At 38.6% G+C, this 27,831-nt stretch overlaps 1 protein-coding gene across 3 annotated transcripts in view; it reads right to left on the bottom strand.

The window, feature by feature from the left end:
* LOC115699950 (DNA (cytosine-5)-methyltransferase CMT2) overlaps positions 1–27,831 on the bottom strand; it is a 52,432-nt gene that overhangs the window by 8,581 nt on the left and 16,020 nt on the right. For all 3 annotated transcript variants that reach the window (XM_061115789.1, XM_061115791.1, XM_061115790.1), the window contains 14 exons: positions 19,288–19,392; positions 18,976–19,095; positions 10,948–11,041; positions 4,004–4,179; positions 3,728–3,793; positions 3,407–3,637; positions 2,612–2,670; positions 2,463–2,529; positions 2,039–2,368; positions 1,641–1,709; positions 1,466–1,552; positions 1,300–1,387; positions 680–798; positions 480–584 (listed from right to left, as the gene is read on the bottom strand). In XM_061115789.1, coding sequence (XP_060971772.1) covers positions 480–584; positions 680–798; positions 1,300–1,387; positions 1,466–1,552; positions 1,641–1,709; positions 2,039–2,368; positions 2,463–2,529; positions 2,612–2,670; positions 3,407–3,637; positions 3,728–3,793; positions 4,004–4,179; positions 10,948–11,041; positions 18,976–19,095; positions 19,288–19,392 — 1,716 coding nt within the window. The remainder of the gene's footprint in view (positions 1–479; positions 585–679; positions 799–1,299; positions 1,388–1,465; positions 1,553–1,640; positions 1,710–2,038; positions 2,369–2,462; positions 2,530–2,611; positions 2,671–3,406; positions 3,638–3,727; positions 3,794–4,003; positions 4,180–10,947; positions 11,042–18,975; positions 19,096–19,287; positions 19,393–27,831) is intronic.

Here is a 27,831-nt window from a genome sequence, read left to right as displayed (position 1 = left end):
CATACATCTTTCAATGATTTTTATTGTATTGTACCTCATAAACTTACCCAATAGAAAAATGACAGTAGCTGGTTAACTCATATCAGGTGGACTAGTTCCTCAAACAAATGTCAACTTTTTATTCCCATTTTAAGTGTAATATGTATCCACTGATATCTCATGTATTGTATATTACTTTAGAAGTTCAGCAAAACATGCTGATTATGAGAGAAAGGGATATTTTCGATTGCATTTTGATTTTGATACCTAGAATATTTCACTGGCTTTCGTTTTCTGATTTGGTTAGGTCATGAAGCTTTTTTTTGTGGTAATTTTTTCTAGTTTTACCGTGTGTTTTTGGTGTGATTTACTGGCACTTTCGTTGTATTACTTCCTTTATAACACAAAGTATCTTCTAAAACTTGTATTTTAAAGTGAGACTTGACTAGAGCAACAGAATTCGAATATCCATTTTGGAGAAAAATGTGACAAACACTAACCAATGGCTTTCCAGATGGCAGCAATAAAATCTTTTCCTTTGGATCACGTCGAGCAACATTGTTCCCTCCAACAACTACACCTGGAAGGTCTCGAAAATTTGCCCCCTGATAATTTATACAAATTGGGAGCAAACAAAAAGGTAAAAAGCTTAGAACTGATGAAGAATAAATCCATCCATACAAGTGCGTATTCAGCCCACCTTTTTCTTTGGAATCTTACAAACTCGAATGTAATCATCTTCAGATAAGGGGTAAGGTCGATGATCATAAAGCGAACATTTTGTTTCTCTGGTGGCATCTAATGCAGAGCCATCCATCTCTATAGGAAGAAAAGCAACACATGAAAACAGAAATCATCTGAACAAATGTGCATGTGTAGGCTCAAAAAGTTTAGATGCTCATTATCATATATAACACTCAAAAAATTTAAAATAATCAAATTCAGATGCTTCTACAAAATAATGTAAATGTACAAAGCAAGCATGTAAATCAGATCTATGACATCAAAATAATTTGAACTCTCGTTTGTATTTGCATTATTCACTGCTGACAAAACAAACATATAAACTACATTAACAAAGAAATGGTTAGAATTTCAAGAAAACCATGCTTGTCATGGTATTGTCCAGAGGAGTGCTTGCCAAAATATAATATATAAAGAGTAGATAAAATCCAAAAAGATTTGTCTCCAGAAAATACATTACATTCTCAATCAGGTCTATCACTAGTATTTAAAATCCTAGAAATTAGCAAGTAAAAAAAGCCACGCCAGAAACAAAGTATCTCCACACTGAACAGTAAAAAAAAATGCTGACATTACCTAGTTTTGTCGATCTTATGTATCTTTGGAATTCTGTTTCAGGAGGCATATGATATTCAATTTTTTCACGAGTTTCATCGTTCGTAACCTACAACATTTAAATTTGTTAGGAATTGAGTTATGATTGTGATAAAGAGCCCAGTCAAACCAAGGTATAAGATTTTACAGGAGGAAGGTCAGAGATGGCATCTTGAAGAACAAGAGCCTTTTGTAGCTCACGAGGTTGGTCTTCATCGTAAGCAACAGTATTACGCTGCACATAAAGGTTGAAGATATGTTAAAAAAGTGAAATGACAATACCAAGGGAAAGTAAATATTCCATGGGAACTCATAATCAGTACCTCAAACTCAGACGGAGGCCAATATCTGATAATGACATCATGTGTTGGAAGTGGAAACTGAGGTAGGTTCTGTAAGAATAAAAGAGAAATAAATAAGAGAAGAGAAACACATAATCATATTTCTTGTCACTCCCTGCCCTGGAGATGAAATTACTCATACAGCTAAGAAGGATTTGATGGAGCTTGATTTCTATGACATGGACTTACAGCTGACTTTTAATTTATAATATGCAAAATCTTATTCTTTAATGATCTGTAACTAGGATTTACCATACAAATCTTTTAACTTTTACCAATAAATCAATACAATAAAAGAGAAAATTAACTTTTAAAATTATTACATAAAAAGCTACTATATTTCCCAAGTCCAAAGATATAATTGAATGGAAATAATTAACCTCATGAGGAAGAGCACCCCACAGGAAGACACGCAGCCGAAATTGTGGAAGACCATAACAGCCTGCAGCAATTATTCCAAGCCTTGCTTGGTAATTCATGTGTACCAAACGACTCAATGCATATCTTCCAAGAGAAGCCTTGTCAAATCTCAAAATGTCTACAACATTTTCCATCAGCACATATTTTGGTTTTAAGAATTTTACAATGTCCATGAATACTATTATTTGGCGGTTTCTTTCATCATCCAAAGGGGAATCAACATTTCTAAAGCGATTATAACCACTAATTCCCTGGCATGGTGGGCCACCACAAATAACATCAACACCAGCCTGAAATAGTTGATAGTCAGGATTAGTATGAAGGAACAAAAAGCAATATATATTGTACAATCCCAGCTTGTCAAATCAGTCAGGAAAAAAATACCGGAAGTGGCAAGATCTTCCTTTTCATCCCATCTTTTACAAATTCCTCTAAGCTTTCTTGGCAGTTACTGAAAATATACACAAGATAATAATGATGCGTTTAAGTTAAACACAAATCTTTAATCATAGCAGGACATATAGTGACACTACCTTAAGTCTTCAGCTGGTTCCCATGTATCTTCACTGGTACTATACCCCTTCCAATGCACCTAAAGAAACAACTATAAGTAGAAAGAATTCGCAATGACAATATTTAATTAATATAATTTGAGAATTTAGCATCGCGATTACTTAGCAGGGAAAAATTCTGGAACAAGCCTATTTACCTCTCTCACACCAAGCCCAACAATGGCTTTGCTGAAAGTTTTGTGAGTCAATTTATGAAAGATGATAAGTTGCATAAAGAATTCTAAATTATTTAAATGTCACATGGTAAGGGTTTCATATCCAGATTGAGGAGAGTCTATCACCAATTTAATACAGGTTACTGCACTGCGTGCGGAGAAACTTAGTGGCATGAGATGAAGTAAGCCATCACATCTTTATATAAATAAAAGATGATAGGATATCATCTTATTACAGCCTAGATAGCCATAGTGGTTGCTCATTTTAAGGCATCATATTAAGCATGAAGCATAAAACATAAGCACCAACACATAAACTAATACAACCACCAATCTCTAAGAAGCATAGGGATAGAGTATTGCACATGCAGTACAAAAGCTTGTGTTATCTAGTTTAGTTGCTTTTAAAATGTAGTACAACTATTTACTGAACCGGGTATTTACTTTGCAAGCAAAGACTACTTATTAAAGTGAAAGAATAGCCACATGCAGTAGTGTTTTTTATTTTATTATTATTACTAAGACTACAACACATAGATTTATATCAGAGATATCATGCACAATACCATTCCAAATGAAAGATAAAAAGTTTATTCTTTACCTTAAAGTTCAGACCACGCTTGCCTGTTTTATTGGGATCACCATAACAAATATCAACAAAATTTGAAACTTCAAATTCCTCAGTTGAACTCTCATGATCATCCTCAACTTCTGTTGAGGCCTTTGACCTTGATGAATGTGTTCTTCCAGCATTATGGGACCTATATCGTTTGCACAACTTCTCCCATTCCCTCAATAAGTCAAGGAAATCCTCCGCAGCTTCATTTCTGACCTACAATTTTTTTTTTCTAGAGGTGCTTAGTAGAATCTTCAAAGTTTTGGAACTTCATGATTGATCAAATTGGAAATAAGGTATACACACATTTGTCTCCGGATGGTTTAACTCTATGCTTTCACATGCAGGCTTATGACAGTCGACAGCCCACCTCTGTTACAAATTATAGAAAGAAAAAAATCTAAGGTATAATATTTGAGGCAGTGAATGTGTAGAAAAGTCTAAGTTGTTAAAAAAAAATAGATTTTTGTTCAACAATGAAATCTTATATCTAGTTCATCATCCAGAACAATTCACATCCTGGATATGATGAAATATGATGAATTGAGACGGTATTGTGTAAATACATAATTATTGAAATACCGTCACAATGTTAACATTAGAAGCTTTGGCACCAAGGCACAATCCAGTCGACATTCCACCACAACCACTATAAAGATCTAAAAGAGTCAACTCCGCTTGGTAAGTTTTTGTTGCTACTGTAGGGACTGATTCGCTTCCACAAGGTGATGCAAAGTGATGGTTTTTTACCGAGTTATCTGAAGCAAAATAAACAATTCCGAATATCAATTACCTAGAGCATTCAGCAGAAAAAGGAAAATCGTTAGTTGCATTTTATTGGAGCTTTGACATCCACATAGAACTCAACCAAAAAATATGGCACCCGTCTCAGTCTCAGAATGCGATTTTTTAGTAGCATTCCACCATTTTATTTATTTCTTTTCTTAAAGAATAAAGATTGACTAACAAAAATTACAATAAAGATAAGGACATAAGGTTTCCTCAAGAATAGCCAATACAAGCTGAAGCTAAGAAATACAATATTTACTCTCCTGCTTAGTTTATAGTTAAATTCAAATCATCACTAATTGTTTTGTTTCATGTTAAGTGTGTAGAAATGTTAAAAGAATACTCTTGAGTTATCTTTTATTACTATTGGAAAAGCCTTTAAATAGCCTGAGTACAATCTTAGACATTAATTACATCTAAACTATAAGCTACTAACACCTCAACTAATCTAATAAATACTAATTATTTCTACACCCTCCCTCAAGCAGGTGCATACATTTATAATCCTTTTGTCAACAAATGAGCAGCTTCTTGTTGGCTTGGCACAAAAACAACACAGTTCTGACGGTCCACCTTCACATGTTTAGTTCTATCATGATAAACTGGAATGTGTGCTATATTAATAGCTGATTTATTGTCGCACTTTTAAAGTTGTAGTTCTTCAAGAACTCGTTTGATCCAAATTAGTTCACACACTCCTTGAGCAAGAGCTCTAAGCTCAACTTCAGCACTACTTCTTCCGACAACAGATTGTTTCTTACTTCTCCAAGTAACAAGGTTTCCCCATACCTTAATGTCCATCTTCTGTCCTCAATCGAACTTACCCAGTCTATATTTGTGAATGCTTTCATTTTTCCTGATTAACAAACCTTTCCCTGGGGTCTTCTTTAGGTTTCTAAAGGGTTGAGCATATATTGACTAACCAAGCTAACTACAAAAGCAATGTCAGGTCTGGTGTGAGACAAATAGATCAATCTTCCCACTAGTCATTGATACATCCCTTTGTCTACAAGTTTCTCCTTTTCTTTCTTCTTGTACTTTCCTTTAAATTTCACTGGTGTTCCTGCTAGTTTACATCTGAGCATACCAGTCCCTTTGAGCAGATCAATAACATACTTATGTTGAGAGACTGAAATTCCCTGTTTTGTTCTTGCAAACTCCATGCCCATAAGGTATTTTATCAGACCAAGAACTTTTATCTCAAATTTTTTGGCAAGAAACCTTTTTAGCTCCTCCATTCCATTAAGATCATTCCAGTGAGAATCATATCATCAATATAGATAATAAGAATTACAATCTTACCTGAGTGCGTGAAGAATAGAGTAAACCTATCAAACCAAGCTCGTGGTAATTGCTTCAAGCCATAGAGAGATTTCATTTAGTGACACTTTCTTTACCAAATTTTCCTTCGAAGCCAAGAGGAACCTTCATATAGACCTCCTCCTCTAGGGTTTCGTTTAGGAAGGCGTTCTTGATATCAAATTGTTGCAATGGCAAAACAATATTAGCAACTATTGATAGTAGAATTCTTACTATGTTTACTTCCGCCACTGCTGCAAACATCTCTCTGAAGTCCACCCCATAAGTTTAAGTGAACCCTTTAGCAAACAGTCTTGCCTTGTATCTTTCTATAGTGCCATCAGTTTTGTATTTGACTGTGAATAACCACTTGCATCCCACCAGATTCTTGTCACAAGAGATTCATAGTTTAGAGAGAGAAAGCACATGAAAACTAAAATTTGAATTTAGTGAGAGAGAATCCAATTATTTAACCAACCCCATTACTTATTGTTTTCACTCCTTATAGTAGAGCTCTACAGAAGGCAGGAAGATCAATGAACTTGCTAAATGTAGCTAACTAAGAATTAATTTGAATTTTGGGTCCTGATCTTTCCGCTTGCGCCCTAGCTGATTTAGGTGCGTAGATCGATGACGTTAGCAACATACATTTCCCGTTTTAGAAGGTCGATGACATCAACTGAAATATGTTCATGCTTCCATCAAGACAAGGAGAATCTCAGTGTGTGCGATGCGAACTCTTTCGCAGCTTACACAGTCGGATTGGGCTATTCCTTATTTGGGACTTGGGCCTTATTTAGTAAGAAAAAGTGGGTCGAAATCTTTGGGCTCAATACTTTTTTTCTTTGAAAAAGAAGAAGATGCCACTTGTCTTTTTTTCTTCGAAATCTTTGGTCGAAATCTTTGGGACTTGTCCAAAACTTGATCTTATCCCATGACTGTGCTTCTGAATTTTCAGAGCCTTCGAATACCCTCGAATTTCTTTCTAACCACACAACCCAAAGTGTAGCCAAAATCGCAGTCCTCCAAAGTATTCTCCTCCGCCTGCAACCGCTCAACTAACTATCATATTTGGAACAGTAACCTGAGAAAACCCAAACCAGCTCAAATTCCTCTAACAGTTTACACCATAATTTGCGAGTAAACCAACAATCTTCCTCACTTCTCTTGCAGCAAACACCCCAGGAGATATGGAAAGAAAAAGACGTCTCTTTTGCATCCTATCATGAACACTCACTTCTCCCAATGCCACTAACCAACCCAATACTAATACTTTAAAGGGACACTACTTTCCATAGGATCTTAGTCCTAATACTTTAAAGGGACACTACTTTCCATAGGATCTTAGCAGGGCCGGCCCTAGGCATAGGCGGGCTAGGCCCGTGCCTAGGGCCCAAATTTTTCTGGGGCCAAAATGAAAAAATAAAAAAAATTATTAGGGTGAGCTGCCTTTTGTAGGGTGAGTCAGTGCCTTTTTTTTTTTGAAAAAGAGAAGAGATCCTCAAGTCTTAGACAGGATCCTCCCCGTTATATATCAAAAGCCTTGCTTGTGGTGGAGGGAAAACTATGGTTACAATTAATAACAAAACATAAATTCTAAGACAAGAGCACTCTCCCACTCTGCCCCAGAAGAGAACTAAAAAAAACTAAACAAAACTACCTGCTGCCCCTCTACAATTGTTTTCCATTCTCTACATAAATCTAGAAAAGATAGATCCTCAAAATGTTTGGTTCTAAAGACCCAAGTAGCTATTCAAAACTTAACATGCTCCCACACATCCGCTTCTGATTTAGTAGTCCCTTCAAAAATTCTGGCATTTCTTTCTAGCCATACGGCTCAAATTGTTGCTAGGATCGCTGTTTTCCAAAGCTTTGTTCTGCGTTTACTTCCGGTTAACTTGGACGATATCAATTGTGATACAGACCTTGGCATAACCCAAGACAATTCAAACTCTCCCAACACATTTCTCCATAATTGTCGAATATATTTGCATTCCAAAAACAGATGTCCAACATCTTCTCCGCTACCTTTGCAGCAAACGCACCAACCAGGGGAAATATAAAGAAAAGGCTTCCTTTTTTGCACTTTGTCGTGGACATTTATTTTGTCCAAAGCCACAAGCCAGCCAAACACTTTAACTATTGATGGAACACAACTTTTCCATAGGGTCTTTGTCCAATCCAAGCCCCTAGTTGATGGATTTGATGTCAGCCAAGAAAAAGCTGATTTACAAGAGAAAACTCCAGATGGATCTGGTTTCCAAATACAGCTATCATCTGAGATACTCAATACTTTTACATGTTCCACCTTTTGAAAAAGAGGAGAGATCCTCTTGTCTTAGACAGGATCCTCCCCGTTATATATTAAAAGCCTCACTTGTGGTGGAGGAAAACCATGGTTACGATTAATAACAAAATAGAAATTCTAAGGCAAGAGTACTCCCCTGCTTTGCCCCAGAAGAGGGAAAAGCTAAACAAAACCACCTGCAGCCCCTATACAATTGTCTTCCATTCTCTACATAAATCTAAAAATGATAAATCCTCAAAATGTTTGGTTCTAAAGACCCAAGTAGCTGTTCAAAATTTAACTTGCTCCCACACATCCGCTTCTAATTTAGTAGTCCCTTCAAAGATTTTGGCATTTCTTTCTAACCATACGGCCCAGATTGTTGCTAAGATCACTGTTTTCCAAAGCTTTAATCTGCGTTTGATTCCGGTTAGCTTGGACGCTATCAATTGTGAAGCAGACCTTGGCATAACCCCGGACAATTCAAACTCTGCCAACACATATCTCCATAATCGTCGAATATATTTGCAATCCACAAACAGGTGGCCAACATCTTCTCCGCTGCCTTTGCAGCAAACGCACCACCCAGGGGAAATGTAAAGAAAAGGCTTCCTTTTGCATCAATGAAATAAGGCTTGATAACTCTCTATCCATTAAGTTCCTTCTGAATTTGAAATTCCAACTCTCCACTCATCCACCTGGTAACCCCTCGTCAACTATCATTTTTTTTGGTTATGCAAAGTTTGGAGTAAAATCTCTTTGCATCATGGAGAGCTTTTGCTCTCTACCACTGTAAGAGACACTAGTCTCAAGTTTTCGATTAATTCAATAACAACTCCCCATTTTCATGATACTCAAGCTATTGTTTCATTGTTTTTCCTAACAATTGTTGCTACTATTTTTGTGGTTTGGAAACTTGCTTATTAATCTGTAACAGGTTCTCATCACACTCCTGTTGCTAAACTCAACACTATCAGAACCCTACTTTCATTAGCAGCCAACCAAGACAATCTATGGTCTAAGACAATCTCCTTGGGCATTTCAATTGTTTTTCAAAAGTAATCAAGGGTCTCGGCTACACACAACAGACCACACTGTTTATTAAACACACAAGAAATGGAAAAATGACTATCGTGATTGTATATGTGAATGATATAATAGTCACTGGCTAAAATACTAAGGAGACAAATGTCACTCAAAGGATTATTGAAAAAAGAGTTTGAAGTCAAGGATCATGGAACACTGAGATACTTCCTGGGTATGGAAATTGCTTGGAGCAAAAGAGGTATTTTGTATCACAATGAAGCTCTAGTCGAACTTTATTGTGACCACCAATTTACTATTAGTATTGCTCCCAACAGTTCATCGTGACAGAACAAAGAACGTGGAAGTAGACTATCACTTTATTAAGGAAAAAATCGATGGAGGGTTTATAAAAATTGAAAAAGTATTTGATCTCCTTAAAACCAAGCTTGGACCCATCAATATTTATAGTCAAGCTTGAGGGGGAGTATTGACAGCTAAGAAATCATAGGATCACCGTATGATAAAGCTGACAAATTTCTTGCTTATTTACTTTCTAGTTAGGATATTACAATTAATTGTATATTCAGCATTTGGAATAATTAACATCTATCCCAAACTTAAGGGGGAGTTTTCATATGATTCTTGATTTAAAGGGAATAGATATTATTTTATTCATATGTTTTACTCTGCTCTGAAAACAGTTTTGATATACCCTGATATAGGAATGTCAATCTGGGCTATTTTCGCGGGCCGGGCCGGGCCCCCGGCCCGACGGGCCGACCGTGGCCCGAATTATTCGGGCTCTTATCGGGCTTCTGGCCCGGCCCGGCCCGGTATATATTATTTCGGGTCGGGCCCGGCCCGGCCCGGTTTTAAATATTAAAAAAAAAAACCTAAAAACCCTAAAAAAAAATGTTATGAGTTTCAGGAGAAGCATATCTGTTATTCAGTACTACTCCACCATTTATCCCAGGTCTACAAATGTTATGACTGTGTATTCTCCTATAGAACAGACCTTTAATACCATATTCATGCTTCCCAATCTCACACTAGTATAGAAATGAATCTTCAAATCAACAGGGTAAACCCCAGAATTACCATTCCTCTCCTTAAACTCCACAACCTCCTCCGACTCTAACCTCACCTTTCCCTGTCCCGAAAGCCACGTGTCGACAACCCGCGTGGTCTTCGGGGGTTGGTAAAACGACACAAGATTCCCCGAGTCGAATTTCTCGCCGTAGTAATAAGCTTCTGTCTCGACTAGGTCGTACTGGAAGCCTATCCTCTTGTTAGGGTTACGTACGGTGACTGAAAGGCGAAGGTTGTACAGAAGATTTGTGTTGTCATTAGAGAGACTGAACTGAGTGAAGGAGGCTTCGGTGACGTGGAATTTCATCTTTCTGGGATTGACTGCGATCCAGAAGAATAGTATGGTGAGTCCAATGACGACAACCACGGCTGCTACGATCTTCAAAATCAAGGCTTTTCGAACTTTGGGCTCATCAGACTCCGGCCCATTTTCATCGGTGGTTGGTTTCTCAATATCTGACATTATATTCGAATAAAAGAAAACTCGATATGAGAAAGGCAAATAAGAATTAAGAATTAAGAATCGTTGAGTTGAGTTGAGTGAGTACATGTCATAACTGGGGAATAGGGTTTTATAGAATGGATATAATGGTTTGTGAACTGAGTAAGTATTCTTAAAAAAAAAAAAAAAAAAAAAAAAAAAAAAACCGGGTCGGGCCTAACCCGGCCCAATTATCTCGGGCCGGGCTTGACCCGCTAGGCCAAAAGAAGGAGTCGGGCCGGGCCGGGCCGGGCCAAAGTGATGTCGGGCCGGGCCGGGTTTGTGGCGGGCCGGGCCGGGCCCGGCCCGACTGACATTCCTACCCTGATATCTCTCACTCTCCTATTTTGAACGTGTATGTTTATTATTCTAAGGGATTATTTTGCCGGTATGCAGGAGATTTACTGACATCATATCGTCATATCTTTTCCGTATATATTCCAGGTTTTACTTCATAATAATAATAATAATAAAAAGATATCATTGAAACAATAGAATGTTCCTCAAACTTTATATACATACATATATATACATCATGTGCATGAAATAACTTACCGATCTCAATGGAGCGAAAAGTTGAATAGTCAACGCAGTATTCCATATCATAATAAAAATCAGATGGAGCAATAGAGCTCATCTTCAGTCCTACCTGCATAAATACCAGGAATTTAGCTCTTGAAGATGCAACAATAACTAAAAGGGACAATATATGTTACTGCTTTCAAATGCTTCTCTTTTTGCTTCTTTCCCTAACTTATAGAAACTATCATATTGCCTCCCTGATAAATTATTTATTACCAGAGTAGCTCAACTGATAAATAGGATGAGAACCAAAATGACCATTATAATTAACTGTCAAATTATCTAATTTATGAAAAACTAATATCAAAACATAATTCAGTAAGCAAACAATGTAAAATTAAATAGCTAACTTTCTATTGAAATATATACATATAATCTATCTATATATATTGGAAGCAAAACGGTAGTTTCAACACATTTAGGGACAGTGCAAAACTAAATAAAAGTGTAGGAGGTCGACTGTCGCAATACAAGAATTCTTATAGTTTTCAAAGAGCCTAGCCTACGTTAGACCCTAGGATTAAAGAGTGGAGTATAGCAAATAAAAAGGGGTATGTGATACACACTAGGACAGGTAAAAGAATGGAGTAGAAACAATTGAAGTTTTATTGAATTTCAACAAGCAACAATGGTGCCAGGCAATTCGAGAAGCCTGGGGTCTCCCTGAGTTCAAGACTTTGTTACAACGTGACTCTTTTTCCTTCCGTCCAATTACAATCCTCACTAATATTTATAGACAACACTATCAAAACCATTAACTAATTATTTTGATAGCACATGCATAAAACTGCCACCTCAGCTAATATTTCTTTTCTTTATGCTATTATTACTGCTATTATTTACAGCTTATTTCTTAGGTCTCCTAGAATAAGTAAACCTAATTGGTGGTGTATCAATACCCGGGGGTGCACTTTCACCTTGTCCTCAAGGTGAAATTCAGGAAAGGTTGTGTTGATCTTGTCAAAGCTCTCCCAAGTAGCTTCAAATTCAGGCAGGGACTTCCACTTAATGAGGACCTCTACATCATCCAGGCCATGTGTAGCTTGCTGCTGCACTTGAAGAACTGCTTCTGGTGCAACTTGGAGCTTTAACTCAAGTGTCAAAGGAGGCAGAGTTGCCGATGAAAGGGTCGAGCCATGTGCTCTTTTCAGCTGCGAGATGTGGGAAACCGGGTGGATAGATGAGGAAGCTGGTAACTCTAGTCGATAGGCTACTGCGCCTACCTTCTCTGTCACCTTAAAAGGGCCATAAAACTTTGCAGCGAGCTTCTCGAAGCGACGCCTGGCTAAGGATTGCTGTCGGTAGGGGCGAAGCTTGAGATAAACCAAGTTACCAACTTGAAATTCCTCATGGTACCTGTGCTTATCAGCTTGATGCTTCATTCGCTGCTGGGCTCGAAGGAGATGCATCCATAGGTCATCAATGGTGGCATCTCAATCAGCCAACAAGGTATCAACTGCGGACACATGCGAAGATTTTTTTTTTTGAAAAAGAGAAAGAGGCCTTTGTCTAAGACTGACTCCCTCGTTATATATAGATAACCTCACTTATGGCGGAGGAATACCATGATTACAAGTGCTACATCAGAAAATATTTAAAATAAAGTCAGTCCAACAATTCATAAGACACATTAGGACCTATTAAACAACATTGCACAACAGTCTCCAATCTCTATTCAAATCTAAGAACGAAAACTGCTCAAAACTCTTAGTTTTGTAAACCCAAACAGCTGTCCAGAATCTGTCCTTTTCCCATAAGTCTTCAGCTGAAGCTTCAATTCCATCAAAAATTATGTTATTCCTTTCAAGCCAAATAACCCAAATGATTGCTAGAACAGCTGTCCTCCATAGGCATGATCTACCCTTACTACCCCCCACCTTGCTCACCATCATTAGAGGGACTGATCCGGGGATTACCCATTGGATCTCAAAGGCGTTCAGCAACTTTATCCAAGTCTTTGCGCAAGACAACACCCCAAAAACAAATGCATCACTTCTTCACTACTTTTCTTACAACAAACACACCAACCCGGGGACAAGCAAATAAATGGTCGCCTTTTTTGCATCATAGGATGCACATTAATTTTTCCTAATGCCACCAGCCATCCGAAGACTTTAACTTTAGAAGGACACCTGCTTTTCCATAAAATCTAGCATGATAGCGAATCAATGGTGGGGGATCTCTCCCATACAATGCCTGGAATGGAGTAAGATTGGTGCTCGAATGGGTGGAAGTATTATACCAATATTCTGCCCAAGCCAACCATTTAGCCAATTGCTTGGGTTTCTCGTTAGCAAAACAACGGAGGTATGTCTCAAGAGTCCGATTCACCACTTCTGTTTGACCGTCAGTTTGTGGGTAATAAGCGGTGCTGCGCTTGAGGGATGTACCTTGCCATTTGTGTAACTCACTCCAAAAGTGGCTAGTAAAGATCCGATCACGGTCTGAAATAATGGACAAGGGTAAACCGTGGAGGCGGACTACCTCTTTAAGGAAGACTTGCGCAATTGTTGTGGCTGTGAATGGATGTTTTAGGGTGACAAAATGGGTGTACTTGCTCAATCTATCCACTACTACCATGATGGTATCCCAGCCTTCCGATCTCGGCAAACCTTCGATGAAATCTACAGAGATATCATCCCAAACTTGAGCGGGCAGGGCAATGGGCTGCAGTAAACCAGCTGGGGTAGTGGCTGCATACTTATGCTGTTGACAAATGGCGCACTCTTGGATGAATTTCGGCACATCTTTTCGCATCCCTACCCAAAAAATCTCAGATTTCAACCGTTGGTATGTCTTCATTTCTCCCGAATGAACTCCCATAGGAGTGGTGTGAAATTCTCCTAGGATGGCCAAGTTATTTGCGCATACACAACCACAAATTTACGGTAATACCCTGTGAGACCCAAAAATCCTCTAAGCTCGCGGATGTTTCGGGGAACCGGCCAATCTGTCATAGCATCCACCTTGCTTGGGTCAGCTGCCACTCCTTGACCCGAGATGATGTGGCCCAAATAAGCCATTTGGCGCTGCCCAAACTCACATTTTTTCCTGTTTGCGAAAAGCTGGTGCTGTTGGAGTAGTTGTAGTACTATGGTGAGATGTCCAATGTGGTCTTCGTTACTCGGGCTATAAACCAAAATGTCATCGAAAAAAACCAGCACAAATTTCCTCAAATAAGAGCGAAAAATAGCATTCATTAGGGATTGAAAGGTGGCTGGAGCATTGGTGAGACCGAACGGCATTACCTTAAACTCATAGTGTCCTTCATGAGTTCTAAAAGCAGTTTTCGGCACATCCTCTTCCCTAAGCCGAATTTGATGGTTTCCGGACTTAAGATCGAGCTTAGAGAATACTTGTGCACCGTGGAGTTCATCCAAGAGCTCGTCGATGATTGGTATAGAAAATTTGTCAGGAATGGTAGCCCTATTTAGTGCCCGGTAGTTGACACAAAATCTCCAAGTCCCATCTTTCTTTTTCACTAACAAGACCGGACTAGAGAAAGGACTTTGGCTGTCCTGTATGATTCCCCCTTGTAGCATTTCTGCTGTCTTCTTTTCAATCTCAGTTTTCTGGAATTGGGGGTACCGATAAGGCCGAACACTCACTGGTGGAGTCCCTTCTTTGAGGTTTATTGCATGCTCATGACCACGTATTGGGGGTAACCCTTTGGCGATTGAAACACAGGGTCAAATTTCACCAAAAGCTCTTCCAACAAAATTGGTTGTTCTGTCTCCTCCACTGTTTTCAATGCTGGATATATTGGGTTGTGCCCGCCATTTGGCTGGGGCTGCTTCCTTTGACAATTTTGCACTAAGGACTTCAAAGTTCCCACACTTTTGCCCAAGGAAGTATCCCCCTTAATTGTTACTGGTTGATCCCCAATCTGAAACTTTATTGTTTGTTGATTCCAATTAAAATGGGTGGTCCCTAAAGTTGCCAGCCGCTGGATTCCAAGTATCACATCAGTGCAACCCAACCCAAAAGGTAAAAAATCATCTACAATGGTCAACCCTTGTAGCTCCAAAACTACTTCCCGGCAAATTCCTTCACCTTTAATTGATTTACCCGAACCAAGAGTCACTCCATAAACCCCAGTTTTCGTCAAAGGCAAGTTGTGTTGCTCAACTAAGTTCTTGGAAATAAAATTATGTGTTGCTCCTAAATCAATAAGCACAATTACCTCTTGGCTGCCGATGGTTCCTTTAATCTTCATGGTCTTGGGAGCAGTCACACCTGTGACTGAATTTAAAGAGACTTCTGCAGCACCGGTCAGCTTCGCATTATCTAGGTTGAGATCCTCCTCTTGCATAGAATTTGAGTCCTCCTCGCAACCTCGATCACTCTCATCGTCATGGATCACAATAACACTGAGCTCTTTCTTTTCACATCGATGTCCCGGCGACCATTTGTTGTCACACCGATAACAAATACCCTTTCGTCGCTTCTCTTGCAATTTTGAGTCGGTCATCCTCCGATATTGGCCCATGGGTTTCCGATCCTTGGGTGAAAATTCGGTGCCCTTGCGATCTTCGTGGTGGCTCGTGTATTTGGAATCGCCCCAAGGAGAACGATTTCCAAATAAAGACTGGTTCTTGCTCTCGATCTTGGCTGCCATCTCCATTGCTTTATTCAACGTACTAGGTTCAAACAATCGCAATTCCTCTTTCCAACCCCGTTTGAGACCGGAAAGAAATTGACCCAAAGCCACAGCGTCAGATACCCCATCTAAGGGTGCCAACAACTCTAAGAATCCCTCATAATATTCCTCAACCGTGCCAGTTTGCCGAAAATCAAGAAATTGTTCATGTAAGGATCCTTTTGAAGTTGTTCGGAATTTATTCAAGAGAAATAACTTAAGATCTTCCCAAAGTAAGATTGGTCTCTGACGTAGCTCCCATCGAAACCAAGTTAGCGCCTTTCCTTCGAAGCTAATGGTGGCTGCCTCCCATTTCTTCATTGTTAAATCTTTGGAGTGCAAAGTACTTCTCAGCCTGCATCAACCACCCATCGGGATCAACTCCTTCAAAAAGTGGCAACGCCAAACGGCGTAATCCAACATCCCGACGATGTTCGAAGGTGGCACTACTAGTTTCCCTCTCTGGCATCGAAGATTTCTTATGACCCAGTCGCTGTCCCATCCTCGCCATTCCTTCTGGCGTCTGAGAGGTCGGGTTATCAGCGTCGTGTTCTTGATTTCCGATAGAACCCGACTCTTCCGTTTGTTTTCCAAAAGACGTTCGACCAATTCCTTGAGTTGTCGCATCTCTTCCCTGAAATCCCCGATTTCTGCTCGAACAGAGCCAACATCCGCTTTAACTTCACCAATCTTGGAGTCGACAACCTCCTCCATCTCCGAAAACTCCTCCGCTCGTTCTTGGTCTGGTTTTTCTAGTTTCTTCAGCATTCTTTCCTTCCCAGAAGAACTGCTCTGATACCACTTTGATACACACTAGGACAGGTACAAGAATGGAGTAGAAAGAATTGAAGTTTTATTGAATTTCAACAAGCAACAATGGTGCTAGGCAATTCGAGAAGCCTGGGGTCTCCCTAAGTTCAAGACTTTGTTACAACGTGACTCTTTTTCCTTCCATCCAATTACAATCCTCAGTAATATTTGTAGACAACACTATCCAAACCATTAACTAATTATTTTGACAGCTCATGCATAAAACTGCCACCTCAGCTAATATTTCTATTCTCTATGCTATTTTTACTGCTATTATTTACAGCTTATTTCTTAGGTCTCCTAGAATAAGTAAACCTAATTGGTGGTGTATCAGTATGACTCATTGTTGTGAAAAAGTTATGAAAATCATTCTTGGATATTATTTCGAGTAAAAAAAAGGGATACATATATCTAGGGTTGTACAAACAAAGCTAATAAATACAAAATAAATTAAATCCTACAAACAACAAAAGTATACATTTACACACTGATCATGCAACTATTATCAAATCATTTAGATCTGATTTTGTTCTGATTTGATTCCTATACCAAATCTATTTACACACCCCCTCAAGCTTGACTGTAGATATTGATGAGTCCAAGCTTGTCTAATAGGAAATCAAACACTAGCTCTATCCATCCCTTTGTACATATGTCAGCCAACTGTTGATTAGTAGGCACATACTTAATACATATAATTCCTCCATCAATCTTCTCTTTAATAAAGTGACAATCCACTTCTACATGCTTGGTCCTATCGTGGTAAACAGGATTATGAGCCATATTGATGGTGGATTTGTTGTCACAATAGAGTTGAATGGGATTTTTATACTTAATCTTCAATTCGTCAAGTAACCTTTCTAACCAGATGGTTTCACACACTCCATGGGCCATAGCTTTGTACCCTGCTTCTGCGCTATTCCTTGCAACAATTGATCCAGCCCAACCAGCATCTGTGAAAATTTTGACTTTAAAATCCCTAGCTTTTTCGAAATATAGCCCTTTCCTTGGTGATTGCTTTAAGTACCTCAAAATTCTATAGACAGCATTTAGATGTCCTTGACAAGGACTATGCATATACTAACTCACACAACTACGAAAAAGGCAATGTTTGGTCGAGTGTGTGAGAGATAGATAAGCTTGCCAACCAGCTGTTGGTATCTTCCTTTGTCGACTAGATCTCCTTCCTTTGAAAGTATTGAAAGTTCAGCAGAGCATTTATGGGAGAAAATTAGGTTCTGGAATCTGGACAGCTACTTCGGTCTTTAAGACTAAACATTTTAAGGAGTTTTCCTTCCTTAATTTGTGTAGAGTGTGGAAAACATTGATATAGTTTCTTTGTAACTGCTTTGTTTTACAGTGTTTGTGCTTTATCCCTTGTTACCACGGTTTTCCTCCGCCACAAGTGAGGCACCAATTTTAATAGTATCATCAACATAAACTATTAGGACAATTACTTTCCCTTTCTCTGGATGCTTGACAAACAAAAGTATGTCCTTGAGTGTACCCAAGATTCTCGACCACCTTTGAAAAACGATCGAACCAAGCTCAAGGAGATTTCTCCATAGGGTGACTTGTCGAGTCTACAGACTAAAACATTAGGAAGAAGAGAATGGGAAGAAGTTGGAGTAGGAAATCTAGTGGTAACTCTAACTCTAGGGACAACCACTGAGCTTCTTGCTCTGAATGAGTGTGCTCCTCATGAAGCAAGGGGGGAGGATGATATGGAGTGTCTTCAAAAAACCTCACATCACATGAAACATAGTTCTTTTTGGTGAGAGGAAAGTAACACCAATAGCCTTTTTGAGGAGGAGAATAGCCAACAAAAATTGTCTTGATAGCCCTAGGGTCAAGTTTACTGCAATCATGAGCATGGATATGGACAAAAGCGACACAACCAAAGGTCTTTACTAGAAGAGGTGTTGGTGGAAACATGGGGATGAGAAATATGAAGTATCGAGAATGATGTTTGAAACCGAAGGGGACAACTAGGTACACAATTAGTAAGATATATTGCCATTAAGATAACATCTTCCCAAAGATACTTTGGAACATTCCTGGTGTTCTTTGGGGAGATGTACAAATAAGAGGGTTGTACAAATAAAGCTAATAAATACAAAACAAATTAAATCCTACAAACTAGGAAAGTATACATTTACACACTGATCATGCAACTATTATCAAATCATTTTGATTTGATTTTATTCTGATTTGATTTCCAATACAAAATATGTCTACAATTGTATTCAGGGGAGTTTGAGTAGAGAATATGATAGTATAAATATCTGAGTAAGGAAATAGAGAGGGTATGCAAGAATTGAGTAGTCACTCTTTGCATCACAAGAGCCTAAGGACTCCAATAGTAACTAGCTTTACTGAATTCAATATCACTCTTCTATTCTCCTACTGTTTGGCTATTGTTCTATTGCTTTTCTTGAGTTTAGAGTATCGGTCCTTATCAGCCTACTAAAAACATCAATCAAGCCATGCAAGAGAACAAGAAAAGATACATGATTCAAACAGCTACAAACTAAAAATAATTGAGACCATACCCTAGGTGTTACTTTCGTAACTAGCACTTTTGAAATAATGCAGTCTAATATGTTATCATTCATTATGGTAGAATAGAATAAACGCCTTTTGTCATGGAAAGCACCCACTTCTTTGATAACCTGACAAGAATACGCAAAAAGGAAATAAATATTAGTGGAAAAAGCACTATGACACGACCAGGACAAATAAAGGACAAAAAAGACAAATTTACTCATTGCATCTTCAATACAATAAATTGGAAAATAACAATTACTAGAAATGCATTATGACATGCCCAATTCAAATTATAAAAAAAATACTAATTAACTCACTGTATCTTCAACACGATAAAACCATTGGACTCTGAAGTACTTCTCACCATCTGTAGTTTTGAAAAACTCCACAATTCTGCCAATATGTTTCTTTTTACCATCACCCTGAAACAAAAGCATAAGATTGAATAAAGTAATGATACACTTGTAATATATTGAAAGAGATGAACAAAATTAAAACTCCGAAAAATGCAGCAAGAAGTGAAGGTATGTTATTCCACAAATGCATCCATTCTGATTCGATGCCATAGTGAGCATTGATATCCAAGAAGTGAAGGTATGTTCTTACACCAATCTCATCATCGTTTCTTGTCTCACGAAAGGGAATGTCATATTTCACTCATTGGTAAATAAGAATCTATCCAATCTGGTACAAATTGATATCTTTCTAAAATTTGACCATGTGGCCTCAGAAGGTTTGACAAATTGGTATCTCTCTAAAGTTTGACAAATTAGTCTTTTTAAGGCATGAATTAGAGCTAAAATCCTGGCCTTAGATTTATATGCAAATAAAGGAAGATCTTGTCTGATCTGCCACTGCAGCTTGCGATTCTGCTACGGCAGATCTGGCAGATTTCAAGAATGATTGGCTTTTATTCAAGGAATGCTTCTAACAGCTGTAAAAACATATTTGTGGCTGTGTTTATATGATCTATAAATAAAACCTAGATAGCAGCCATACATTTTATCTCTTCCAGTCTTATTATTTTATATTTCATCTTTGTGAGAAGAGTATTCTATGTAAAAACCGAGAGTGTTCAACTAGGTTTTGATTTTGTGATATTGTTCTCTTACTGTTCTTAGATTAGGTTGAAGAGTTTTCATTGAACAAGAGAAAGGTCTTTAGGAGAAAACTTGACAAAGACTCACTTCGGGAGGAAGTGAGCGCATACGCATCAAAAGCTAAAGGGAGTTTACTGTTTGGTGTGGTTCAAAAATTATATTAGCAAATTGGATACAAAAGATTGCGGCAAAGCTTTAGAGGAAGTCTAAAATATTTTAGTCAATTGTATTTGTAATTTTTGAGATTTCATTCTTTGTGCGTGACCCCGTGGACAAGTAGTATTCGAAAGAATACTAATACCACGTATAAATTCTCTTGTGTTAAGTTTTAAATTCTGCATACTTTATTTATGTTATTGCAAGTCTAGATTCTGCAATCGCAAATCACCAATCTGTTACTGCAAGTCTTTACAATAACGATTTAATTATAGCTACTGGAGAAATAAATTGTTTTATGCAAAAAACATTTACTTTCATGTAGAACTCCAACCATCGTTCTACTATAAGAAACATATGAAGATGCTTGGCAATCTTTTGTTTTTAAGAGACAAATGTTTCGGCTGGGGATAATAGGGAGTTGAGGCCTTTGATTTATTATCATAATGGGCCTTTTAGTATTTTTTTGGCCCATAAAAGAGTTGAAATAAGGCCTGAGATAAAGTCATTTTATAACCCCAAGTGTAAGGGATTGGATCCGTGGGCTAGCAAAGGAAAAGAAAAGAGGGCTATTTGTGTAAAAAAGAATCCAGAGCAGATTATTAAGGACTTTTTTGAAGGGAGATTAAAATCACTCAAACCAAAGTCTCGAGAAGAATTCAGAGCTGCAACTATATGGTTTTGGGCAGATTTTGAAATAATAAAAAAATCAGTAAAGTCTCCTATTCTGGAAAAAATGGCAGAGGTAGAACAAGAAGAGGAAAAGGGGTTTGTTCCGTTTGGGAAGGTCTATATCAGAAAAAGAAAGTCTATGGGACATACCAGAATTGAAACAGCAGTGTCAGCAGAAGAAGAATTTTATTTTGAAGGGGAGGAGGCTGATGTAGGGTCATTTGAAGAAGAAATGTTGGGACTAAGTTCAGAGAGTGATTGTTCGGAGGGGGAAGGAATAGATTCTGAGGCCGAGGATAGTGAAGAGCTAGAAGATATTATTGGTGATATCAAGGAACTGTGGAGACAGAATGAACAGGAAAAGCAGTCAACTACTGAGTATCTCGGGATGGGACAGAATACAAGACAACACTATCATGAGGATCACTCGTGGTCTAACATCGTTCAATCCATGGCGGAGATGGGAATGGAGATCATGCAGAATAATGATGACAACAATGTGATCAAAGGAGAAAGGAAGCCAATGAGAAAGTTAAGCAAAGAATTGAATAATCTGACATTCAATGTCAATTATGATAGAAGCTGCAAAAAATCAAGGGTGGTCAAGAAAGCTTAATGAAGATCCTTTCATGGAATATAAGAGGGAGTGGGGACAAGGAGAAGAGAAGGGCAATTAAAGCGACAATATGTAAGGCTAGTCCGGATGTGGTGATTTTACAAGAGGTGAAGAAGGAAGTTGTAGATAGAAGGTTTATTGGTAGTGTTTGGAGGTCACGGTTTAAGGCATGGATTTTGAGCCCATCCATCGGAAGATCTGGAGGAACATTGCTAATATGGGATACGAGAAATATTAAGGTTTTGGATTCATTGATTGGTAATTTTTCTATTTCAATCTTGATCCAAGCTGAGGGATTAGATCCATGGTGGTTTTCGGGATTATATGGACCTTGTTCATACAATTTAAGGTCAGAATTTTGGGATGAGTTGGCTGGCCTTTATTCTATTTGTGGAGATTCATGGTGTTTGGGGGGGGATTTTAATGTTGTGCAAAAGAGTGGGGGAGAAGTTGAATAGCAACTCATGTACTAAGAGTATGAAGATTTTCGATGAGTTGATTCGGGAAATGAGATTGATTGATCCTAATCTAAATAATGGGCGGTTCACATGGTCTAATTTTAGAGCTACACCAATCTGCAGTAGGTTGGATAGATTTCTTTATACTTGCAAATGGAATGGATTGTTTCCATTTGTGCGTCAAGAAATGTTGGTGAGATTAGTTTCAGATCATAATCCTATTGTTATTGACTCGAATCCGCCTAAATGGGGGCCTGGACCGTTTCGGTTTGACAATCTTTGGCTGGAACACAAATCTTTTCCTAAGTTAATCGAAGGTTGGTGGAGAAATGCTAGTGTTGACGGCTGGCCAGGAACGAAAATTATGTGCAAGCTAAAGAAAGTGCAAAAAAATATAAAGGAATGGAGTAAAGGGGTTTATGGAAATAACAAGGTGGCCAAGAATGCTGTAGAAAGGAGAATAGTGGAGCTGGATAAAAAAGAGGGGAGTATTGTGTGGAATCAATCTCTTGCAGAGGAGAGGAGAAAGCTTAAAAGGGAGTGGCAACAATACATAGTTGAAGAAGAAAGGAGTTTATGGCTGAAATCGAAATGTAAATGGGCAAAAGAAGGGGATGCAAATACAAGAATGTTCCATAATTTATTAAATGCAAGGAAGGCAAGGAATACTATCTCAAGAATTGAAAGAATGGATGGTTCGATAGTTGATAAGGAGGATGAAATAGTAACTGAACTAGTAGAATTCTTCTCCAAATTATATACATCCGAGAGGAGACCGGGTTGGGGAGTTGAAGGTATTGAATGGAAACAGTTATCAGAATCATTAGCTACAGATTTAGAAAGACCCTTTGAAGAAGATGAAATAAAAGAAGCCATTTTTAGTTGTGAAGGTAACAAAGCACTTGGGCCGGATGGATTTAGTTTGGCTTTTTTTCAGTCAAATTGGGAACTTATTAAGAATGAGCTGTTGGAAGTTTTCAAGGCGTTTGAAAGAGAGGGCAGAATTGAGGGAAGTATTAATGAGACTTTCATTTGTCTTATACCAAAAAAACTTAATAGTTGTTTGGTAAAAGACTTCAGGCCTATCAGTCTTACAACAAGTGTGTACAAGATCATAGCTAAAGTTCTGTCCGCAAGGCTTCGAGGTATAATGGGGGAAACGATTTCGGTAACACAATCGGCATTTGTAGAAGGGCGGCAAATTTTGGACTCTGTTTTAGTGGCTAATGAGGCAGTGGAAGATTACCGGTGCCGCGGAAAGAGTGGGTTGGTACTCAAGATTGATTTCGAGAAAGCTTACGATCGAGTGGAATGGGATTTCTTAGATATGGTTATGTCAAGGAAGGGGTTTGGGGAAACTTGGAGGAAGTGGATTAGGGGATGTATCTCGTCAACATCGTTTTCCTTATTTGTGAATGGAAGAACAAGGGGAAAATTCAAAGGATCTCGTGGCCTTAGACAAGGTGACCCACTATCACCTTTTCTCTTTACATTAGTGGTAGATGTCCTTGGAAGGATGATTGACCAAGCTGTAACTTCAAGCAAATTCTCGGGATTTTTAGTGGGCAAGGATAAGATTCAAGTAAGTCATTTGCAATTTGCGGACGATACACTTCTTTTTGCAGATGATGAGGCCTCACTCCATACACTAGTAAGAATTGTAGAGGCTTTTTGTGCTATTTCTGGATTAAAAGTAAATATGAGTAAAAGCCAAGTGTTGGGGATCGCTATGCAAGAAAGTGTGGTGGCCTTGTGTGCTAATCAGATTGGATGTGAAGTAGGGAATTGGCCTATGTCATATCTTGGAATGCCTTTAGGTGGCTCGCCCAGGAAAAAGTTGTTTTGGGCACCGATTTTGGAAAAATGTGCTAAAAGGCTTGATGGATGGAAATCTTCATTTTTATCTAGGGGTGGTAGACTTACCTTGGTTCAATCAGTTCTTTCATCTCTTCCGATTTATTATCTCTCCCTCTTTAAAGCTCCAAAAGTGGTTTTACTCTCGTTAGAAAAAATGATGAGAGATTTTCTTTGGGAAGGAGGAGATTCAATGGGTGGGGATCATTTGGTGGCGTGGGAGGAGGTGTGTAGACCTAAGCATGAGGGAGGTCTCGCTATTGGAAGGTTAGACATGAGAAATAAAGGGTTCCTTATGAAGTGGCTGTGGCGATTTCCGTTAGAATCAAATTCACTTTGGCATAAAGTAATCAAAAGCCGGTATGGGAGAGCAGAAAATTGTTGGGATACTAAATCAGGTCATAGGCTCTCCCCAAGAGGTCCTTGGAAAGATATTTCAGAACTTTATGGTGAATTTTTGGAGTTGGTAAAGTTCAAAGTGGGCAATGGCACAACTATTCGGTTTTGGGAAGATATATGGATTGGAGATACAACACTAAAGAGTCGGTTTCCGGATCTGGCAGTGTTATCAAAAGCGAAAAACTCGACTATAAAAGATCTTGTTGCCATTGAAGGAGAGGTAGGAAATTGTGTTGCAAGTTGGAATTTTAAGTTTAGAAGGAATTTGATGGAGAGAGAAATGCCTAATCTTATTGTATTACTGCAACTACTGGAACATATTAGGCTGCTCAACATATCAGAAGATATTAGAGTATGGAAACCAGATCCTAGTGGAATTTTCTCTTGTAAGTCAGCTTTCAACTGGTTTACTTCAGATCGGGATCTTGGTGATCTGTTTTGGACGAAGACCTTATGGAAAAGCAGGTGTCCCTTTAAAGTGAAAGTTTTTGGTTGGTTGGTCGCATTAGGAAAAATCAACGTGCATCCTATGATGCAAAAGAGGCGACCTTTTATTTGCTTGTCCCCGGGGTGGTGTGTTTGTTGTAAGAAAAGTAGTGAAGAAGTGGCTCATTTGTTCTTGGGGTGTTGTCTTGCTCAAAAACTTTGGATAAAGCTCCTGAATGACTTTGGAATACAATGGGTATTTCCCCAATCAGTTTCATTAATGATGGTGAGCAAGGTGGGGGGTAGAAAGGGTAGATCATACCTATGGAGGACAGCTGTTCTAGCAATTATGTGGGTTATTTGGCTCGAAAGAAATAACAGAATTTTTGAAGGGATTGAAGCCTCAGTTGAAGACTTGTGGGAAAAAGTCAGATTTTGGACAGCTGTTTGGGTTTATAAAACTAAAAGTTTTGAGCAGTTTTCGTTCTTAGATTTGAGTAGCGACTGGAGACTGTTGTGTAATGTGGTATAACAGTACATAATTTGTTTTAAATGTTTTATATGTTTGTGATAGAACACTTGTAATCATGGTATTCCTCCGCCACAAGTGAGGCTTTCTATATATGTCGAGGGAGGGGTCAAGCTTAGTCTTTGGCCTCTTTCTCTTTTTCAAAAAAAAGAGACAAAGGTCATGTGTCTTAGACTGGCCTCTCCCCAAGTTTATTAGGGAGCCTCACTTAAGGCGGAGGAAAACCGTGGTAACAAAGCAAAACATCCAATACAAGAGTTATACAAAAATGCCAGAAAACAAAACTTAGACCCTACACATGTAACCTTAATCTTTTGTTTTGTTCTCTCCTGCAATCTTTCCCAAATATTATTGTTAGAGTATTAGTTGTATATTAGGTGTAAAAGAATTAGGGTAACTTGTATTTAGTAGTTTCCTATTTTGTTGGTAGTTTCCTATTTCCTAGTCTCCTAGCTTTGTATATAAATATGTACTATTCTATGAAATACACACATAATTCGATTCACTATTTTCTACATGGTATCAGAGCATTGTGATTCAAAATTCGAAATTCGAAATTAGGGTTCTGAAAAAAAAAAAAATAAAAAAAAAAAAAAAAAATGAGGGTTTGAGTTTAGGGTTGTTTTTTCGAAAATCCTATTTGGAGTGAACATTGTTTCTCACCGCCCACATAGGAGGACTGCCCAGCCGCCGATCTACGAACCCCCGAAGTCCGGTCGCCGGATTCCTCGCGCGTGGGGCTCACGCGCCGCCTGAAGCTTCTGCGCGTGGGGCTCACGCGCCGGCGCGTGGAGGCGCGTGTGACGGCGCCTTCGACGGCGTTCTGTTGCCGATTCTTCACTGGGTTCTTCTAAGCCCACTCGCATCTGTTCTAGGTTGTAATTCGGTATTTGTTTGTCTTCTTCGTGTTTGGGTGTTCATTCTTTGGTGTTCTTTTGTTCTTTTTCTCTGTCTTTGTGTTTGCTTTTGAGATTATGGCAGAGATAAGATCAGATTCAAAATCAGTTGTTGTTTCTGATGTTGTTCCCGTAATGTCTAAAATCACGGATCATAAGTTGATTGGTTCGAATTATTTGGAATGGAGTAAGACGATTCGACTGTATTTGAAGAGTATTGACAAAGATGATCACTTGACTGACGATCCTCCTGAAGAAACAAACGATTCAAGGAAAATATGGCTCCGTGAGGATGCTCGCTTGTTCCTTCAAATTCGAAATTCTATCGATAATGAGGTAATTAGTTTGATTAATCATTGTGAATTGGTTAAAGAACTAATGGGTTACTTGGAGTTTTTGTATTCTGGCAAAGACAACATATCTCGCATATATGATGTTTGCAAAGCTTTTTATCGCGCGGAGAAACAAGATAAGTCTCTTATGAATTATTTTATGGCTTTCAAGAAAACATATGAAGAACTTAATGTGCTATTACCGTTTAGTCCTGATGTAAAAGTTCAACAGCGCCAACGAGAACAGATGGCTATTATGAGTTTTCTTGCAGGACTCTCATCTGAATTTGACTCTGCAAAGTCACAAGTTCTCCCTGGTTCTGATGTCTCCTCTTTACAAGATGTGTTTACTCGTGTTCTTCGCACAGAGACTACCTCTTCAACTCCTCTGAATAGCGCCTTGGTGAGTCGTAATAATTCTGCACCGGAAAGAAACTCTACTCCAAGTGGATTTAAAGGAGGTAATTCACAAGGACCTGATAACCGCACACCAAATTCTGGGAGCATCATGTGCAATTATTGTAAGAAACCAGGCCACACCAAGTTTGAGTGTAGGAAGTTACAATTTAAGAATCGACAACAACACTCTGCCAATATTGCAAGCACTAGTGATGCATCTGACAACCTGGTCCTTATTTCGCCGATGAATTTGCCAAGTTCTCAAGGTATCGTGAAACACTTAAGTCTTCATCTTCTTCTCGTCATCGCGATTGCTGATTCAGGTAACTCTAATGCCTGCCTTCTTTCCAAATCCTCAAAATGGGTCATTGATTCTGGTGCCACAGATCATATGACAGGTAATTCCCGTCCCTTTTCCACTTTTCAGTCTCACAGTCCCACTTCTGTTGTCACCTTAGTTGATGGGTCAACAGCTTCTGTTCTTGGATCTGGCACTATTGTTCCTACACCTATGCTATCTTTATCATCAGTCTTACATTTACCTGATTTGTCCTTTAATTTGCTTTCTGTTAGTCAACTCACTCGTAATCTAAATTGTTGCATCTCATTCTTTCCTGATCATTGTTTGTTTCAAGATCTTATGACGAAGAAGATTATTGGTAAAGGACATGAATCTGGTGGCTTGTATGTTCTTGACCCACTTCCGCCAACCTCTATTGCTTGTTCGAGTGTTGCTTCCGCTTTTGAGGCTCATTGTCGTTTAGGTCATCCATCCCTTCCTTTGCTCAAGAAACTGTGTCCCCAATATAGTAGTTTATCTTCGTTAGAATGTGAGTCATGTCAGTTTGCCAAACATCATCGTGTTAGTTTGAGTCCACGTGTCAATAAACGTGCTAGTGTTCCTTTTGAGTTAGTTCATTCTGATGTTTGAGGTCCTTCTCCTATTTTGTCTCAACCTGGATTCAGGTATTTTGTTACTTTTGTGGATGATCATTCTCGTTTAACTTGGTTATATTTAATGAAA

The sequence above is a fragment of the Cannabis sativa genome, chromosome 5, assembly GCF_029168945.1.
Source record: "Cannabis sativa cultivar Pink pepper isolate KNU-18-1 chromosome 5, ASM2916894v1, whole genome shotgun sequence".
In the NCBI taxonomy this organism is placed as follows: Eukaryota; Viridiplantae; Streptophyta; class Magnoliopsida; order Rosales; family Cannabaceae; genus Cannabis; species Cannabis sativa.
Note: the sequence above shows the minus strand (reverse complement) of the source record. Positions and strands in the feature narration are given on the sequence as shown.